Source organism: Mesocricetus auratus, unplaced genomic scaffold (assembly GCF_017639785.1).
Source record: "Mesocricetus auratus isolate SY011 unplaced genomic scaffold, BCM_Maur_2.0 Super-Scaffold_100008, whole genome shotgun sequence".
NCBI lineage: Eukaryota > Metazoa > Chordata > Mammalia > Rodentia > Cricetidae > Mesocricetus > Mesocricetus auratus.
Genome location: NW_024429192.1, coordinates 84,406,045 through 84,421,982, shown reverse-complemented (window position 1 = coordinate 84,421,982; position 15,938 = coordinate 84,406,045). Strand labels below are relative to the sequence as shown.

Here is a 15,938-nt window from a genome sequence, read left to right as displayed (position 1 = left end):
AGCCTCCCTGCCTTCTTGCAGGGAACCAGCTCTGACCTCCGCCCGCTCTCACCTTGTGCTCCAGTCTTATGCTCTCATCTGCAGACTCTTCATCCTTTCTCCCTACGCCGATCCCACTCTCTTGGTTTCTCCGTCACGCTTGTTGTATGTAATCCACCACAATAAGTAAGGTATTCATGAAGTCTAACCCTAGTGGCCAGTGTGACATCTCCTCTATCAGAACAAAGCAGGTAGAGCCAGGCTGCAGGGCAGCAGGGGTTGGGTTTTTTTCTGGAGGTCCTTGGCCTTGGAATGTCCAGCCACTGGACCATGTGTTGCTTTCTTCTTAAGTCCCATGCCCCAAACCCTTCCAGGGCCACTGGCATGGCTGAGACAGACTGCTGGTGTGCTTACTGCTGAACCAGAGCTGTGTTTCAGGCAAGACTTGTGTCCTTTGTGACTGTCTGAAGATGGGACTATGAACATGGCAATAGTCAACTCTTAGCTGAACGACTGAAATGGTGGTGGATCCGTGAGTCCTGTCGGCCTGGTTTTCTGGAAGATGCCTTGGAGTTCTGGTCTCAGGCCAGTGTTAATTACCTGTCAAAGCCTGCATGAATGTTAAAAAACATGAGAGAATAGTAAGCTTGTGTATGATACCTGCAAATTTGATGACTGGCTTTTAAAAGTTATCCATAGATCAAAACCAACAAAATGCAAGGTAATACTGTTCAAAACTATCAAACCCAAAAAATAAGCAAAAGAAAGAAAGCAGCTCAAATTTAAAAAGATAGAACTGTCCATCTCAGATATGTAAGAAGGGGAAGGCCTTGTTTAATGTAAACTTGTTTGAGAGAGCCGTGGTATTCCAGATGATCACATAGTCCTAACCCAGAGCTGTCTCATTAGAGACATCCTGCGAGCATCGGTTTTATCTCAGATGGATTCAAAGAGCTCTAATTGTGATAAATAGGAAAATTATGCTCAGCTCCTAGGTGGGTAATTGAAGCTAGACTATTTTCCTAAGTGATGTCACATGTTCAAAGATCAGTCATTGTGATTGTATAAAACTGTACATTCTAATGAGTGCATGAATATTGAATTACACTCCGCATATTAAACATGTATTATATGTGTATGCTGGTAATTAGAATGGAGTTGTAATTATAGACTTTAAAAAGTCACTCAGAATATGCAACTTCTTAAGAAATAAAGCGATTTATTTTGTCTGTTGTAAGTATGTTTCATTAGGGAAAGCAGCTTTGAAATCCAGCAGAACTTGAACCTGCAGGCCACTAGAGCTGTGCTAGTTGCAGACTTGCCCTGGCCTGATATGGCCTGTTCTCTCCCACCCTGGTCCTGTGACATAGTCAGACCCAGAGGAGCAGGCGCTGGATGAGTGCCCTAACCCTGAGGGTATCAATAACTAGCAGAACCAAAGACTAATGCCAGTGCCCATGTTCCTAACTACTCCTCAGTGTTGTGCCATTAGTTTATTTTAAAATTCTATGCTATAGAAGTCTTTAGAATGGTTTTCTTTTAGGTATGGGATCCTCTGGCATGTTCTCTATATTGGTTTCCTTTGGAGATGTCATCTATACATTTCTGCAAATTAGGAAGATAAATTTTGTCACGCGTTGGTCACAGGAGTTGTTTGTCCATTTGTTGTTTTAGGTCAACAACTATGATATCAGCAACGTGTCCCATAACTATGCCCGGGCCGTGCTTTCCCAGCCCTGCAGCACACTGCATCTCACCGTGCTGCGCGAGAGACGCTTCGGCAGCCGAGCAAACAGCCATGGGGACGGCAGCGCATCTCGGGACGAGGTCTTCCAAGTGCTGCTTCACAAACGCGACTCAGCAGAGCAGCTGGGGATTAAATTAGTCCGAAGGACAGATGAACCGGGCGTTTTTATTCTTGACCTTCTAGAAGGGGGGCTGGCAGCGCAGGACGGCAGGCTCAACAGCAATGACCGGGTACTGGCCATCAATGGACACGACCTGAAGCATGGGACCCCAGAGCTCGCTGCCCAGATCATTCAGGTAAATGCCACACAACTGAGCCTGGGTCATCAGTCACACATAAGAATTCCAGGGCCACCGGTGTTTCTTTGGAAAATCATACATGGTTATATAAAGTCCTCAAAACTGTATATACTGTATATAACTTCCCCAAATAAAGCTGTGTTTGTTTGGGTGTTGTTGTTGACCGTTTTCCTAAAACCTGTGTCCCCATGTACTTTGGGGCTTCTCTTTGTACAGTGTAGGCACCACAGCTTTACATCTTTCAAGAGACCAAGGGTTTACTTCAACCAGTAAACTTGTCAGAATGGTTTTCAAGGACAGTTGCAGTGCTGATTTAGGGCTCTCAGGTGTTAACAGTAATGACAGTGAGTATATTATAGTAAAACAATCCCAGGTATCCATTGATACTTCCTGTAGGATGGTGTAGTCATCAGAGCCATCGAGGCTACAAATGTCAGGATTCTAATTGTCATCTCAGCGTTTACCTGTTGGACCCTGGAGATGTGCTGACGTGACTATTGATTAATGTATAGTATTAAAGTTGTCTCTCACTCTCCAACTGAAGAGTCAAAAGTGAAGCAATTTATTGTCTTTTATTAGTGTGTGTGTGTGTGTGTGTGGTGTGTGTGTGTGTGTGTGTGTGTGTGTGTGTGTGTGTGTGTGTGTGTGTGTGTGTGTGTGTGTGTGTGTGTGTGTGTGTGTGTGTGTAGATCAGAGGACAGCTTGCTGTAGCTAGCTTTCTTCTTCCACTGTGGAGGCCCCAGGGATTGAACTTAGATCATCGGGTGTAGCAGTAAGTGCCTTTACCCTCTGAGCCCCCTTTCCAGCCCAGAAATGAATTTCTTAACATTGTGAATTTTAGTCACAGGGAAGGTTTCCTCTCACAGTTCCTTAAAGCGGGCTGCCAGCTTCTGTAGGAGAGTAGTAAAGTTGGAGGCTTGTGGAGGAGGAGAAGCAGCATTGGGAAGGTCGGATGTACTTTAAGAGCGTGAACTACACGACCTTAAGTGTAACACACGTGTGAACCTTTATGTTTAAAATGCAGACAGCAGAGCACAGGCCTCCAAATAGTTTATAGTTTAACTCTTAAAGGTGGGGGGGTGTTGTTTGCACACGTGCATGTGCGCACGCATGCATCAGTGTCAATGGTTTGAAAATATTAGCCTGTGACCTTCCTGCCACCAGGTAGTGACTGCCCAGATGAGGCTTTGGCACAGTGACTAAGAAATACATAGAAAGTTAGTGTCCCCAGGCATTGTATACTTGTAGCATTCATGGGGCTGAGGCAGGAGCCTCTAGCCTGTGTTACTTAATGAGAGCCTGCCTTGATGAGGAGAGAGGGGGAAGAGAGCAGTTCCACTAAGATCTCTCAGCCACAAACGTCATTTATGATGGGCAATGATGAATGTGTCTTCTCCAGGCCAGCGGAGAGAGGGTGAATTTGACAATTGCCAGACCCGGGAAAGGCCAGCCCAGCAGCGGCACCCGTGAAGCAGGAACGCACACCATCAGCCAGCAGCATGCACAGCCACCCTCTCATAGCCGACCAAGCTCACACAAGGTGACGACACTCCTCTCCTTTAATTCATGTCACCCTCTAAGGACCATTGTTACTGCCTGAGAAGATGGAGTAGGCTTTTTGTGTGCTAACGCAACATGAGGTTTTGTTTGTTTGTTTTTTAATAAATCTTTTTTTTAGGATTTTATTTATTACATATACATTGTTCTGCCTGCATGTATGTCCACAGGCCAGAAGAGGGTACCAGATCTCATAACGGATGGTTGTGAGCCACCATGTGGTTGCTGGGAATTGAACTCAGGACCTCTGGAAGAATAGGCAGTGTTCTTAACCCCTGAGCCATCTCTCCAGCCCTGTTTGTTTATTTTTAAAGCCTGAAATGCAGGCTGTCATTCTTTGGAAACCCCTAGGTGTTTGGGGTATGAAGCCTCAGAGTGACCTCCTCCAGAGTCAGCCTCTGTAAGTTTCCTGTCAGGGAGGCTTCCTCGGTGAAGTGCTTGACAAGAAGTGATCCTCTACAGCTTAGTGCTCTGTGGAAGTTTGTTCTTCTCGGGGTGCTTGTTTAAATGTTATCACTGGTTTTACAGTTAGAAATGCATGGTGAAAACATGATTAAGTCCATGATTAGCAGTTAGGCATGTTGTCTACAGTGATGGAATTAGCCATGTGAACATTGATATCATAAGCTTTGACAGGCACATGGATAGCATGTGTTGTTATGGTATTAAAATCCCTATCTACTGACCAAGTTTGGTAGCATACTTAATCCCAGCACTCAGGAGGCAGAGGCAGGTAGATCTCCAGGAATTCCAAGACAGCCTGACATACAGGGTGATTTCCAGCACAGCCAGGACTACATCGTGAAACCCCGCCTCAAAAACAAAGAACTATGGACTATTTTCAGTCCTCAGTAAGGAAAAAACTATAAAATCCCTTTATAACTGGCACTGAACCTGTCACCTTGTTTGCCTGTTTTTACGTCAACTGCATATTGTTTATTACCCAAGACTTTTCCTCTTTCACTGTGTAGGATCTCACTCAGTGTGTCACGTGCCAGGAGAAGCATATCACTGTCAAGAAGGAGCCACATGAGTCCCTTGGAATGACGGTTGCTGGTGGCAGAGGGAGCAAGAGTGGTGAGCTTCCCATCTTTGTGACCAGCGTGCCGCCCCATGGCTGCCTTGCCCGAGACGGCAGAATCAAGAGAGGTAAGACAGGGTCTTGGAAGATCTGCCATGTTTCATCTCAGAATTTAGGTCACATTTTTAAGAGTAATTACTGTGTTTCATGTTAAACATGACTTTATAAAAGTGTCATTGTACAGAAAATATGTATTTTTCTATGTGGTTGGGAAATTAACCCTGATGATGGTTCGAGACCCTGCAGTTGCTTAGACTCTTGGCTTATTTTTATCTTGGAAGAGATCCAGCTTATGGCAGATGATACTGAAAGGCCTTCTCACTGAAATACAGCATTGGTTATGATAAAGTGTCCAGGATCTATGTGCTTCTGAGCAGATAGAAGCGCCCACTGCCCAACCTTGATGCCCGAGCTCTATCCCTGGACCTCGAGGTAGAAGGAGACAAGGCTTGGAAAGTCATCTCATGCAGATGCCATTCCAGTGTACAGAGGACAAATTTGATTTTAGAGATTAACTCCTCATGTTTTTTTGTCCCCTCACAACTCAGTTAGTGTTGTATAGAGGGGATCATGTAACTGAACCCTGTTGCCGTGAGAGAATAGCGGTCTCTGCTGATGGACTTGATGTGGGGAGAAAACTGAAGGTTATTTTCACAGGAGTGAAGGTGGGCTCCCACCTCCCGCCCCATGAAAGCTAGCACTTGGGAAAGCCCACATTTAAAGCCTTGTGGCCTGTAATTAGACAGTAGCTTCTTAGAACCCACAGAGAGGGAGAAAACATTTGCAAGTCATACGTTTATGTATGGGTACATGTAAAGAACTTTTCCAACTCAGTAAAAACCATCAATTACCTAATTTAAAGACAAAAATAGACATTTCTCCCAAGAAGACAGTCACATAGGAAACTGCCCAATGTGACTAGTTACTAAAGAGATGGCACTCAGACTGTCCCAAAATGTTCTAAAATCATGGTGGTATCGTTCTTCAGTCAACATAATAAGCCCGAAGAGCTGGGTGGCATAGTTTTTCTGCTTGTTTGTTTAGTTTGGTTATGGTTTTGTTTTGTTTTTGAGTCAGAGTTTCTCTGTATAACAGCTCTGGCTGTCCTGGAACTCATGCTGTAGACCAGGCTGGCCTTAAAACTCAGAGATCCCCGCCAACTGAGTACTGGGACTAGAGGTGTGCACCATCACCACCTAGTTCGCTGGGTGTTTTAAAAAGAGGAATCCAAATGCAATGTAGAGTATATTTCAATAAGGATACTATTTTTAAAAGTTACTTGTCCAGTTACAGAATTTGATGAAATTTCAGTTCCTTCTTGACTCTGTTTTATTTTGTTTTGTGTACGTGCACTCATACCTTCTGAGTTTTTTCTTTTTTCTTTTTAAATGCATAGCCATTTGTTTATTTTTGTAATGCTCTCAGAAATTGAGTTACACAAAATAACAGTCCGAACCCCACCTTTCCTCAAGGATTGTACGAAAGGATTGTTTCTGTGACAAACAACCAGAAGTCAAGCTACTGTTACTAACCCATTCTCACTCTGTGCTCTGCCCTCAGACCTGTGCTTTGCCTCCATACATGTCCTTCCAGGCCCAGGGCATTTGCCACCACTCAGTGATTGTAGCAAACACTGAAGTGTTTACAGGGATGTCAGCACCCTAACCTGCAGAGGGCTCTGAACACAATTAAAAGAAACACGCAAATACATGATATACATAATCCATATAGGAAGTGCAACGAGGAAGAGGGAACACAGATTCACAGCTTAGCAGGCTCCAAGTTTATGATCCTTCTACTCAGGAAAGGAAAACCAAGGAATCCAATTGTCCAAGTATCATAAAAACATAAAACAGTTCATCTCAGGGCTTTTTGCTGAGCCTGTGAGGAAAGACATAACTTAAAATGATGTGTGAGGTCTCTCTTTTTTATTTGTTCATTTATTCTTATACAGACCACACTTGTCCCTCCCTCCGCTCCTCCTGTCTCACCTCCCCAACTCCCCTCTCTCCCAGGGATATCAACTGAACACAGTATAACAAGATACAGTAAGACTAGGCACAAACCCTTATAATCAAGGCTGCGTGAGCAACCCCATAGGAGGGAAAAGGTCCCAAGAACAGGCAAAAGAGTCAAAGACACCCCTGCTCCTGCTGCTGAGAGTCCCACAGAAACACCAAGCTAACAACCATAACATATATGCCTATGGTTGCCACATCAGTCTCTGTGAGTCTCTATGAGGCCTGCTTAGTTGATTCTGTGGACCATGGTCTTGTGTCTTCAACCCCTCTGACTCCTTTGGTTCTTCTCTCCATCTTCTGTGGGGTTTCTGGTTGTGGGTCTCTGCAACTGCTCCCATCAGCTGCTGGAGGCAGCCTCTCTGATGATGGGCTAGGCAATCTGGAGTTCTGGTGGCTGGAGTGGCATCTCCCAAGTTTCTAATAATGAGAACCCTCTGCTTCACTAATCTGGAAGATAGATGATAAATAAAGGGGAGATTTTTTTAAAACCATTGCAGCACAAATGTCCATTCCCAGAAGTTTTCTAGCCTTTCCTAACCCCCTGTATCTTTTAATAATCTCTGTAGCTCTTTTTTATTGTGTTACCTGGGAGACCAACAAGCATATCGTTGTTCCCCCTCAAGCCAGGAAAGATGTTCAAATCATGTTGTATTTTACTAAGTAGCCTGGGGATGACTGTTCTCATATCCTGGCTTTTGTGCCCTACCTGGGGCTGTTTCTGTGTATAAAATTGTGTAATATTAAATAGAATCTGTTACAGTTATCTGTAAGGGCAAAGGATCAACTAGTTTGGGAATCAGAAAGAGCCCTAGAACTCTCTGAAGTGCAAAGGAGAGAAGTTGTGCTCACCCAGGTACACAGCAACGGGGGCTAATGATTCAGACTCCACCTCACAAGGTGCTTCAGGACACAGTATTTTTCCCTCTGTAATCTGGCATTATTCTGAGTTTTGAACTGTTTTGAAATGTTCTCTGTGAATTGGGAAAATAGCCCTTGATGGTACAGAAAAGCACAAACAATTAAAACCCACCTTCATCCCATCTAAGTTCTTGGAAGTGGCCTGCTGATTGGTTGGCAAACAGAGCTTCAGGGAGAGTCAGTGGCGCTCACATCAATCTTCTGGCTTCCCCAACGGCACAGGTGATGTGTTGCTGAATATCAATGGCATTGACCTGACCAATCTAAGCCACAGCGAGGCTGTGGCCATGCTGAAAGCCAGTGCAGCCTCTGCAGCTGTGGTCCTCACAGCCCTGGAAGTCCAGATTGTGGAGGAGGCGGCCCAGACCTCAGAGGAGCAGCCGGGTGCTTTCAGTGAGAACGAGTACGACGCCAGCTGGTCCCCATCCTGGGTCATGTGGCTCGGGCTGCCAAGGTACCTACCAAGAGTGGTTTTGTTGTCTTGCACAGTGGTCATATTTAGTCTGTTACACAGTTAACTCACCCAGGGGGGAGGCAGGGCTTTAATTAAGTAAAAATGCATCATATTATAAAAGCAAGTTTTAGGTAGATTTGATAACAACTAAGCTAAAAAATTTGCATCTACTTGTAAAAAGAAGACAATTTTGCCAGCTCCCAATGAGAGGGCTTTGTTTTGTTTTTTGCAGGGGACAGGATGTATACTTGTACACATGGGATGATAGACACGCACCACCGCACCTGGTTTTTCTCTGTGGGGCTGAGGATCCACTCTCGGGTCCTCATGCATGCCACTGAGCCGACTTTCCTTGAAAAGGCAGATTCTGGGTTTCTGAGGCAGGGGCTCACTCAGTAGCCCAGGCTAGCCAAGAACTTACAAATATTGTAAAAAGGCAGTTAGGACACAGTGTTGGACACAGAAGGCATGCATGACCAGTGAGATGCTCTCTGGCTGGCTGACAGGGTCCTGGAGACATTGGAACCTCCAGTGGCACCCAGGGTGCTAGCCCTTCTCCAGATGGTTGATGTTTGGTGTTAAGATAGAGTGTATGTGTAACTATGGTTATTTGTTTCTAAAATTATCTATAAAAAGCATTAGCTAAGTATGAAACTGCTGGTTCTTAAATAAAAATAAGCCAGAAAAAAGCAGCAGCGTCCGAGTCATCTGACTCATGTGCAGTAACTTACAGTGAGGAGCATTTACACACACTGTGTGCCTCATGAAGGCTTGTCTCATGAAAGACAGCAAGAATGGCATTGGCATTGCATTTTGCTTGTTGATAGCCCATTTGCTGACTTGTTCCTATGTATTTTGTTTTGTTTTGTTTTTTTGTTCTTAATTGTAAGGCCTAGAACTCATGTATTATAGATATAGCAGGACCTTGTAGAGTGAGATTAGTGGTAGCAAAAGTGATGTCATACATGTTTATCAGTGCATCAAAACTGGAAAATCAGGGGCTGAGAGATGGCCCAGTGGTTAAGAGCACTGGTTGCTCTTGCAGAGGACCCTGGATCAGTTCCCAGCACACACATGGCAGCTCACTACCATCTGTAACTCCAGTTCTAGAGGATCAGGCACCCTCATCTGGTCTTTACTGATACTGTACACATATGGTGCACATACATACATGTAGATGACCACCCATACACTTAGAATAAAAGTAAGTCCATTTGGGGGGGGGGGGAAACAGATGTAAATAGCTATTATCAAACTGCTACCGAGCTCCAGTCTTCAGTGGGGAACCTCACAAACCTTGTTCAGCTGATACCTTGGTCGTCAGTCATTCTAAAGTAGTGCCTTTGGGGTGAGTGGGGAGGTTTCAAGACAGGGTTTCTCTGTCTGGCCTTGAACTCATGGAGATCTGCCTACCTCTGCCTCCCAAATGCTGGAATTAAAGGCATGTGCCACCACACCCAGCTGAGCAGTGGTTCTCAACCTTCCTAATGCTGCAGCCCTTTAATACAGTTCCACATGTTGTGGTGACCCCCATATAAGTATTTTCATTGCTACTTCATATCTGTAATTTTGCTACTGTTACGAATCATAATGTAAATATTTGTATTTTCTGATGGTCCCACACAGGGGTTGCAACCCACTGGTTGAGAACCACTGTTGTAGAGTGCTTGACCCGAAGAGGATGAAAGCTGGGTGAGGTGGTGCACACCTTCAGTCCCAGAACTTGGGAGGCAGAGGCAGGTACATCTCTGTTAATTTGAAACCAGCCTGGTCTACATAGTGAGTTCTAGGATAGCCAAGGCTGCATAGCAGGACCCTCCCTCAAAATAAGAAAAGAAAGGAGAGAATGGAAGCTGGTTGCCCAGTCTATGTACGTTCAGTGGACTGCCTCAGATAATGGAGCAGCCAGAGTAGCAACCTCCTGGAGAAACCCCATGGCCCTGGGGCTTCCTTTAATTGTCTTTGTGCCCACCTAGTTTGGAGGGTCTGCATATTCTTTTGTTTGTAGCAGTTTATGGTACACTAGGCATAGCAAGAAGTGTGTGTGTGTGTGTGTGTGTGTGTGTGTGTGTGTGTCCTGTGGAAGCCAAAAAACATCATCTGTCTTCCTTGATCGCTCTCCATTTTGGTTTTTGAGACAGCATCTCTCACTGAATCATTTGTCTAGGCTGGTAGCCAGTGATCTTTGAGGACCCTCCTATCTCTGCTGACCCTCCCCCATACCCCAGCACTGTGATTACAGGTGTGGGCTGCCCTGTGTCCAGATTTTTTATATGGGTTCTGGGAACCAAACTCAGGTCCTCTAACTTACTGAGCAAGCACTTTGCCAACTGAGCCAATGACTTCAGCTCAGTCAAGGTTTCAGAGGAGAGACAGTATGGTAAGATACATTTTTAGCCTACCTGTGTGAATACCTGTAAATAAGGTTGCTGTGTGGGTCACCCACAGGGAGCCCAGTGTCCTCTAGCTTGCAATAGATGGCCTCCTGCAACATGGCAGCAGCTGGCCCAGGAATCCTATTCCCCTGCACTGCCCTGATGCACCACACACGGGCCTGCTTGCTTTAAACAGCACAGAACCGTGAAGGTGACCGCTGTTCCTGAGTACCTGGGCCAGTGTGAAGGTCTCTTAGGAAGCAGAGAGATGACACACGTTCAGGGTGTGTCTTCCATCCTTGGTTACACCTCTCTACAGATACAGACATAGTCAGAGGTGTGTCTCCCAGGTAATGCCCAACCCTGTCATCATCTTGATGGTGATGATCACTGTGTATCTGATTTCAGTTTATAATAAGAACTTTTTATCATAAAAGGGTTTTTACTATCTTTTTTTTAAGATCTCACTCCCTGCTTATTCCCAGATTCATAGAGCTTTGAGCATAGAAGTCGATTTTGTTCCCTCCCTCCCTGGTTGGCATCCTCTAATAAAGAGCACTTTACCTGTAGAGTCTCTGTTCATGAAAAAACTAAAATGTGCTTGTTAGTGTTTTCCAGAATAGGTTTTCTGTGTGGCTCATCAGAGTCTCCCATAAGGAGGTGAGACCCCGTGGGTGCAGGGAGTAGGACAGCATCAGCCCCTCATGTGAACCAAAACACCACCCTGTGACATGCTTCCAGAAAGGGCCACCGTCCACATTTCCTTCTGTCCCTCCCTTCGATCTCCATTGTACCCCTCTTTTTACTGGGTGCTGTAGGTACAGTTAGTACTGGAATCTCAGTGTCTCCTTGTACTGGGTGCTGTAGGTACAGTTAGTACTGGAATCTCAGTGTCTCCTTGTACTGGGTGCTGTAGGTACAGTTAGTACTGGAATCTCAGTGTCTCTTTGTACTCGGTGCTGTAGGTACAGTTAGTACTGGAATCTCAGTGTCTCCTTGTACTGGGTGCTGTAGGTACAGTTAGTACTGGAATCTCAGTGTCTCCTTGTACTCGGTGCTATAGGTACAGTTAGTACTGGAATCTCAGTGTCTCCTTGTACTGGGTGCTATCAGTGCAGTTAGTACTGAAATCTCAGTGCTGTTGGCAGTGCTGTGAGAGGTATCAGTCCATGATCTCTGTGCAGATCTCTAAAATCTCTAATGGTAACCAGGCTGACTTAAGCTTCCTCCATGTGTTCATGTCTTCAGTTGACAAGAGAAGCCTAAGAAAAGCTGGAGAAAGTGAGCCTGTCCAGCTCTCCATCATGCTAGAGAATGGGCTGTTAAAAAAATAACACAAGTGGGGTGGATACAGCTTGCCTAGCATATGTGGGGCTCTGGGTTTGATCTCTAGTGCACATGTACACAAATGCAAAAGCACTGACTAACCATGTAGCCAAAGAGAAGTGAACTAAACCCCTTTCCACACGTGTCGTGACAAAATGAGCAGAGTAAGAAGCCTCAGTGTCAGTTCTCTGTATGTGTTTTTGACAGTGCCCTTCACAGCTGTCATGATATAGTCCTACGAAGAAGCTACTTGGGAAGCTGGGGCTTCAGTATTGTGGGCGGATATGAAGAGAACCACACCAATCAGCCATTCTTCATTAAAACCATCGTCTTAGGAACCCCAGCTTACTACGACGGGAGACTAAAGTGAGTCTCGTATTCTTTGATGATGTAGATTGTACTTATCCTACTAGACATGATCTAGCTCAGGTTCAGCACTCATGCCTGCTCTCTGTTTTGTAAATAGTGTTATTTCAACACAGCTACCCTCATTCATGTACTCTCCATCTGTGGCTACTTCCACCCCAAAGCTCAGTTGTTCTGTGCCGCAACTGTACAGCTGGGCGGCAGATCTCATCACAGGACTCCTGGGTGAGACTGAAGCTCTTTCTTTACTATTCTTGTTCCTTAGAGCAATACTTTATTTATGTAGACTAAATCTGAACCCAAGTCATCTATCTGAGTGTGTTACAGAACAGCTGTGGCCTGAGCATTTTCCATACAGCTTGTGTGGATCTCATGCTGCCATCAGATGAACCACATTATTTTTCCTGAGGCTCAGTGTCTGCCTGACTTTGTGTTCATATGAGATCCATGAATGGGCAGCCATAGCAGTGCCCGTGTGTAGTAAGTTCCTCAACAAAGGGATGAATGTACCTTCCCTAACTTAGGTTGTCAGACGCAACACTGGCTGCTGTATGGTTATCTTAACGTGTTTGGGGAGGGGTGTGTGCATGGGAGTGCAGATGCCCATGGAGGTGTTGGAGCACCTGAAACTGGGGTTACAGATGGTTGTGAGCTGCTTGATGTAGGTGCTGGGAACCAAGCCCCGGTCCTCAGAAAGAGCAGCAAATGTTCATACTGGGAGCCATCTCCCTGGCCTTGATTTGGCACTTTTTGGAGATGTCCTCACCAAATGAAGTTATTCTTCGTGTCCTTAAGTCCCCACCAGCTATGGGCATGTTGACTCAGATTACTTTTCATCAGTAAAGGAGAGAGTACCGACTTAGAAGTTACCCCAGAGTTGCTAATATTCCTGGTTTAGGTGCTGGCTAAACAATAAAATTGGGGTCTTAATGCTAACCCACTGGGACTGTGTTTGTGATGCCATTGAGATAATGACACTCTGCTTCTGTTTGTGTTTTGTTCAGATGTGGAGACATGATTGTAGCCGTAAATGGCCTGTCAACTGTGGGCATGAGTCACTCTGCTCTGGTTCCCATGTTGAAAGAACAAAGGAACAAGGTCACTCTGACAGTCATTTGCTGGCCCGGCAGCCTTGTGTAGAGTCTTGACATTAGTTTCCAGTCTTGCTTCTTCCTGCAGGCTCTTGAAGGAAGCCCCTCTGCTGTGGCATTTCTTTCTACACAGCTACAGACACAGGGCCAAAGCGCTAAAATCACCCCTATGTTTCCTCTCTGCTCAGACATGAGCTCCCACTAGCCCCAAGAGCTTATGTTTCAAATGTACTCGGTGGCCACCCTCTGTGGCAGTGCTCGGAGCCCGTCAAGACTGTCACCCAGCTGGATGGAAGTGGCTTCCCATGCTGCAGAAGCTTGGTCATAAAATGATTTACATCTGCAATTCCTGCATCCGCGGCAACTAATGGCAGCATCCACAGAGTTCTCTGTCCTGCGAACAGTGCGATGAGCGGCTGCGATTTAGGTTTTGCTCATTTTCCATTGGTGCCAACATTTCAAGACTTTTTATACCATTTATAAAGTGATTTTTTGAGTTGTTTCTACTTTAATCTTCAGTACTTAAATGAAGACATAAATCTGACTCCACTAATGAGATTTCTTTTCAAATAATGTACTGTGGTTAGAAGAGTAGAGAATCAAAAATAATGCTATCCAGGGACAGAGCGGCCTGGGAGGGGACTGTCCTGGGGCTGGGATGACCCAGGAACATGAAGATCCTTTTCCAAAGGAATGTTTGATATGTAGGAAAAGTTTGAAGATGTTCTTGTAAAAGTCATTTCTAAAGGTTATACTTATCAGCAATCTTATCTGGAGATGTTTTTGTGATTTACGAAATTGAACTAGGTTATTGAAAACCATTGCTGTGTTAAATACATAAACACACCCCACAGCTAAGTTGAAGGGGAGCCTTTGATTTTGTTCCTGTGTGTTTTAGAAGTCCTTAGTTTCCCCAAGAGACCAAAAAGCTCTGTTTGTTTTGCTTTTTTAATCTGAAATAGATTTTAGATGTTAATATCTTCAGCTGTTGGTCACTAAACTTTCTTTTTCTTTACTTTTTTTAATGTTTTGAAAACTGTTTGTCCCTTATTCAGCATAATCATCCCTTAGAAGGCATAATGAGAGAGTAAACAAGAGGAAAAATGTCTATACCAGGTTAATATTTATACTTGAAAAGTTTCATTTAGAAACCTAACTCAAAATCAGAGCTAACTTACAAGTGACCTCTGAGATAAATGGCATTGATAATCAAAATATGATCTGCTGCATGGCTCTGGGGTGAGCCCACTTCCTTCGTAGTACACCACTGGGCTTTGTATTCATATCATTGATTATTCCACTGAAATTTATTTTTTTAAAAACAAACAAATCTCTTTGTGGTAAGGCAACTGTAGTTGCCACTGACTTTTTCACCCCTTAGCTGCGATGGTCACCATGCAGCCAGCCTACCAAGGGAGGGATGCCCCATGTAGCACTGTTGTGAGACAATCGCCTGTGAAGCAACTTGACATTGAAGTACAAGTGATGTGAAACAATGTTTCCTGCTCCCCAAATACAATTTTGTAATCAGCCTTGCTACTTTTTAAAGACTTTGTAAGACTTGTCATTTCTTTGGGGAGTGGCCATCCAACAGTATCATAACTGACACTTTGTTATACATAAAAATATGTCCAACCTAGTGGTCTAGTGAATATTTTTGCAAAACAAAACAAAACCAAAGGTGTTTTTCAATATTTTTCTTATGCAAATATCTAAGAGAAAACGCTGGCATTCTGTCAGGGTCTCCAAATGGCAACTTGCTCCTGGTCTGTTACTGTTGCAACCTTCACACTTTCTCATTTAAGCACTTGGCAACTGAATGTTTCCATTTGTCCCGTGCCTTCAGTTTACATTATTCCTGAATTTTTGAGCTTTGTTTGTATAGCAGTGTGATGGTCCTTCTGGATGGAAATGGACGGCATCCTCTCTAGAGCAGCAAGAGCAATCATCAGTGAGCAGTGTTCTTGCGCACAGCACTGCTGACCTCACTACCTACTGCACCTGAACTACCACGACACACCCTCACCCATGCCCACCTCCTGCTCCCGCAGACAGAACAGCACCATAGAGCCTGTGCTGAGTGGCACATCTCACAGCCACAGCACCTCTGGCCCTGTGCTGTCTGATGTGTGGCTGTTGAATCCCTGAAGCATGGCCATGCAGGGTGCTGAAAAGACAGCATCTTGGCTGCACTAGGTTATACTGGGTTATAGGGAACGGGTTAAGATTAACTTGCATTATGAAAATTAACTTTATCACTTCTTTTTCTCTTTGAAATGTGGTTTATTAGAAACATTTCAGTTAATTTAACTTTAGTCGCATCAAGAACCCACCATGTGTTTCCTTGGCACAGCATTCACTTCTGTTTCAGGAAGATGGGGAGGATGACTGCCAGGCAGGTGCCTTGTCCTGGCACTGAGGATGTGTGGTGTCTACCACTGGGTTCTGTCACGCTGAAAGGTGAATTGCACCTTCATTTTACAGTTGCCCGGTTTCTGGTGAAGCCACCATGCAAGTTCTCCCCTGGGAACCTCTGGGGAACGTATTGGGTGGTTTTTCTCATGAGCCTTTTGTGTTTCTCCTGCTTTATAGAAATCCCCAACACTGTGTAGTGGATGATTTTTGGTGCAAATATCTCACCCCACTTTGTTTGTTTTTGAGACAGGGTTTCTCTATGTAGCCCTGGCTGTCCTGGAACTCACTCTGTAGACCAGGCTGGCCTTG

At 44.7% G+C, this 15,938-nt stretch overlaps 1 protein-coding gene across 3 annotated transcripts in view; it reads left to right on the top strand.

Moving 5' to 3' along the window:
• Positions 1 to 14,853, top strand: part of Lnx2 (ligand of numb-protein X 2) — a 58,678-nt gene extending 43,825 nt beyond the window's left edge. For all 3 annotated transcript variants that reach the window (XM_040751377.1, XM_040751375.1, XM_040751376.1), the window contains exons 5-10: positions 1,654 to 2,022; positions 3,425 to 3,565; positions 4,554 to 4,731; positions 7,825 to 8,056; positions 11,965 to 12,123; positions 13,128 to 14,853. In XM_040751377.1, the coding sequence (XP_040607311.1) occupies positions 1,654 to 2,022; positions 3,425 to 3,565; positions 4,554 to 4,731; positions 7,825 to 8,056; positions 11,965 to 12,123; positions 13,128 to 13,263 (1,215 nt within the window). In that variant the 3' untranslated portion in view covers positions 13,264 to 14,853. The remainder of the gene's footprint in view (positions 1 to 1,653; positions 2,023 to 3,424; positions 3,566 to 4,553; positions 4,732 to 7,824; positions 8,057 to 11,964; positions 12,124 to 13,127) is intronic.
• Positions 14,854 to 15,938: the final 1,085 nt, after the last annotated feature.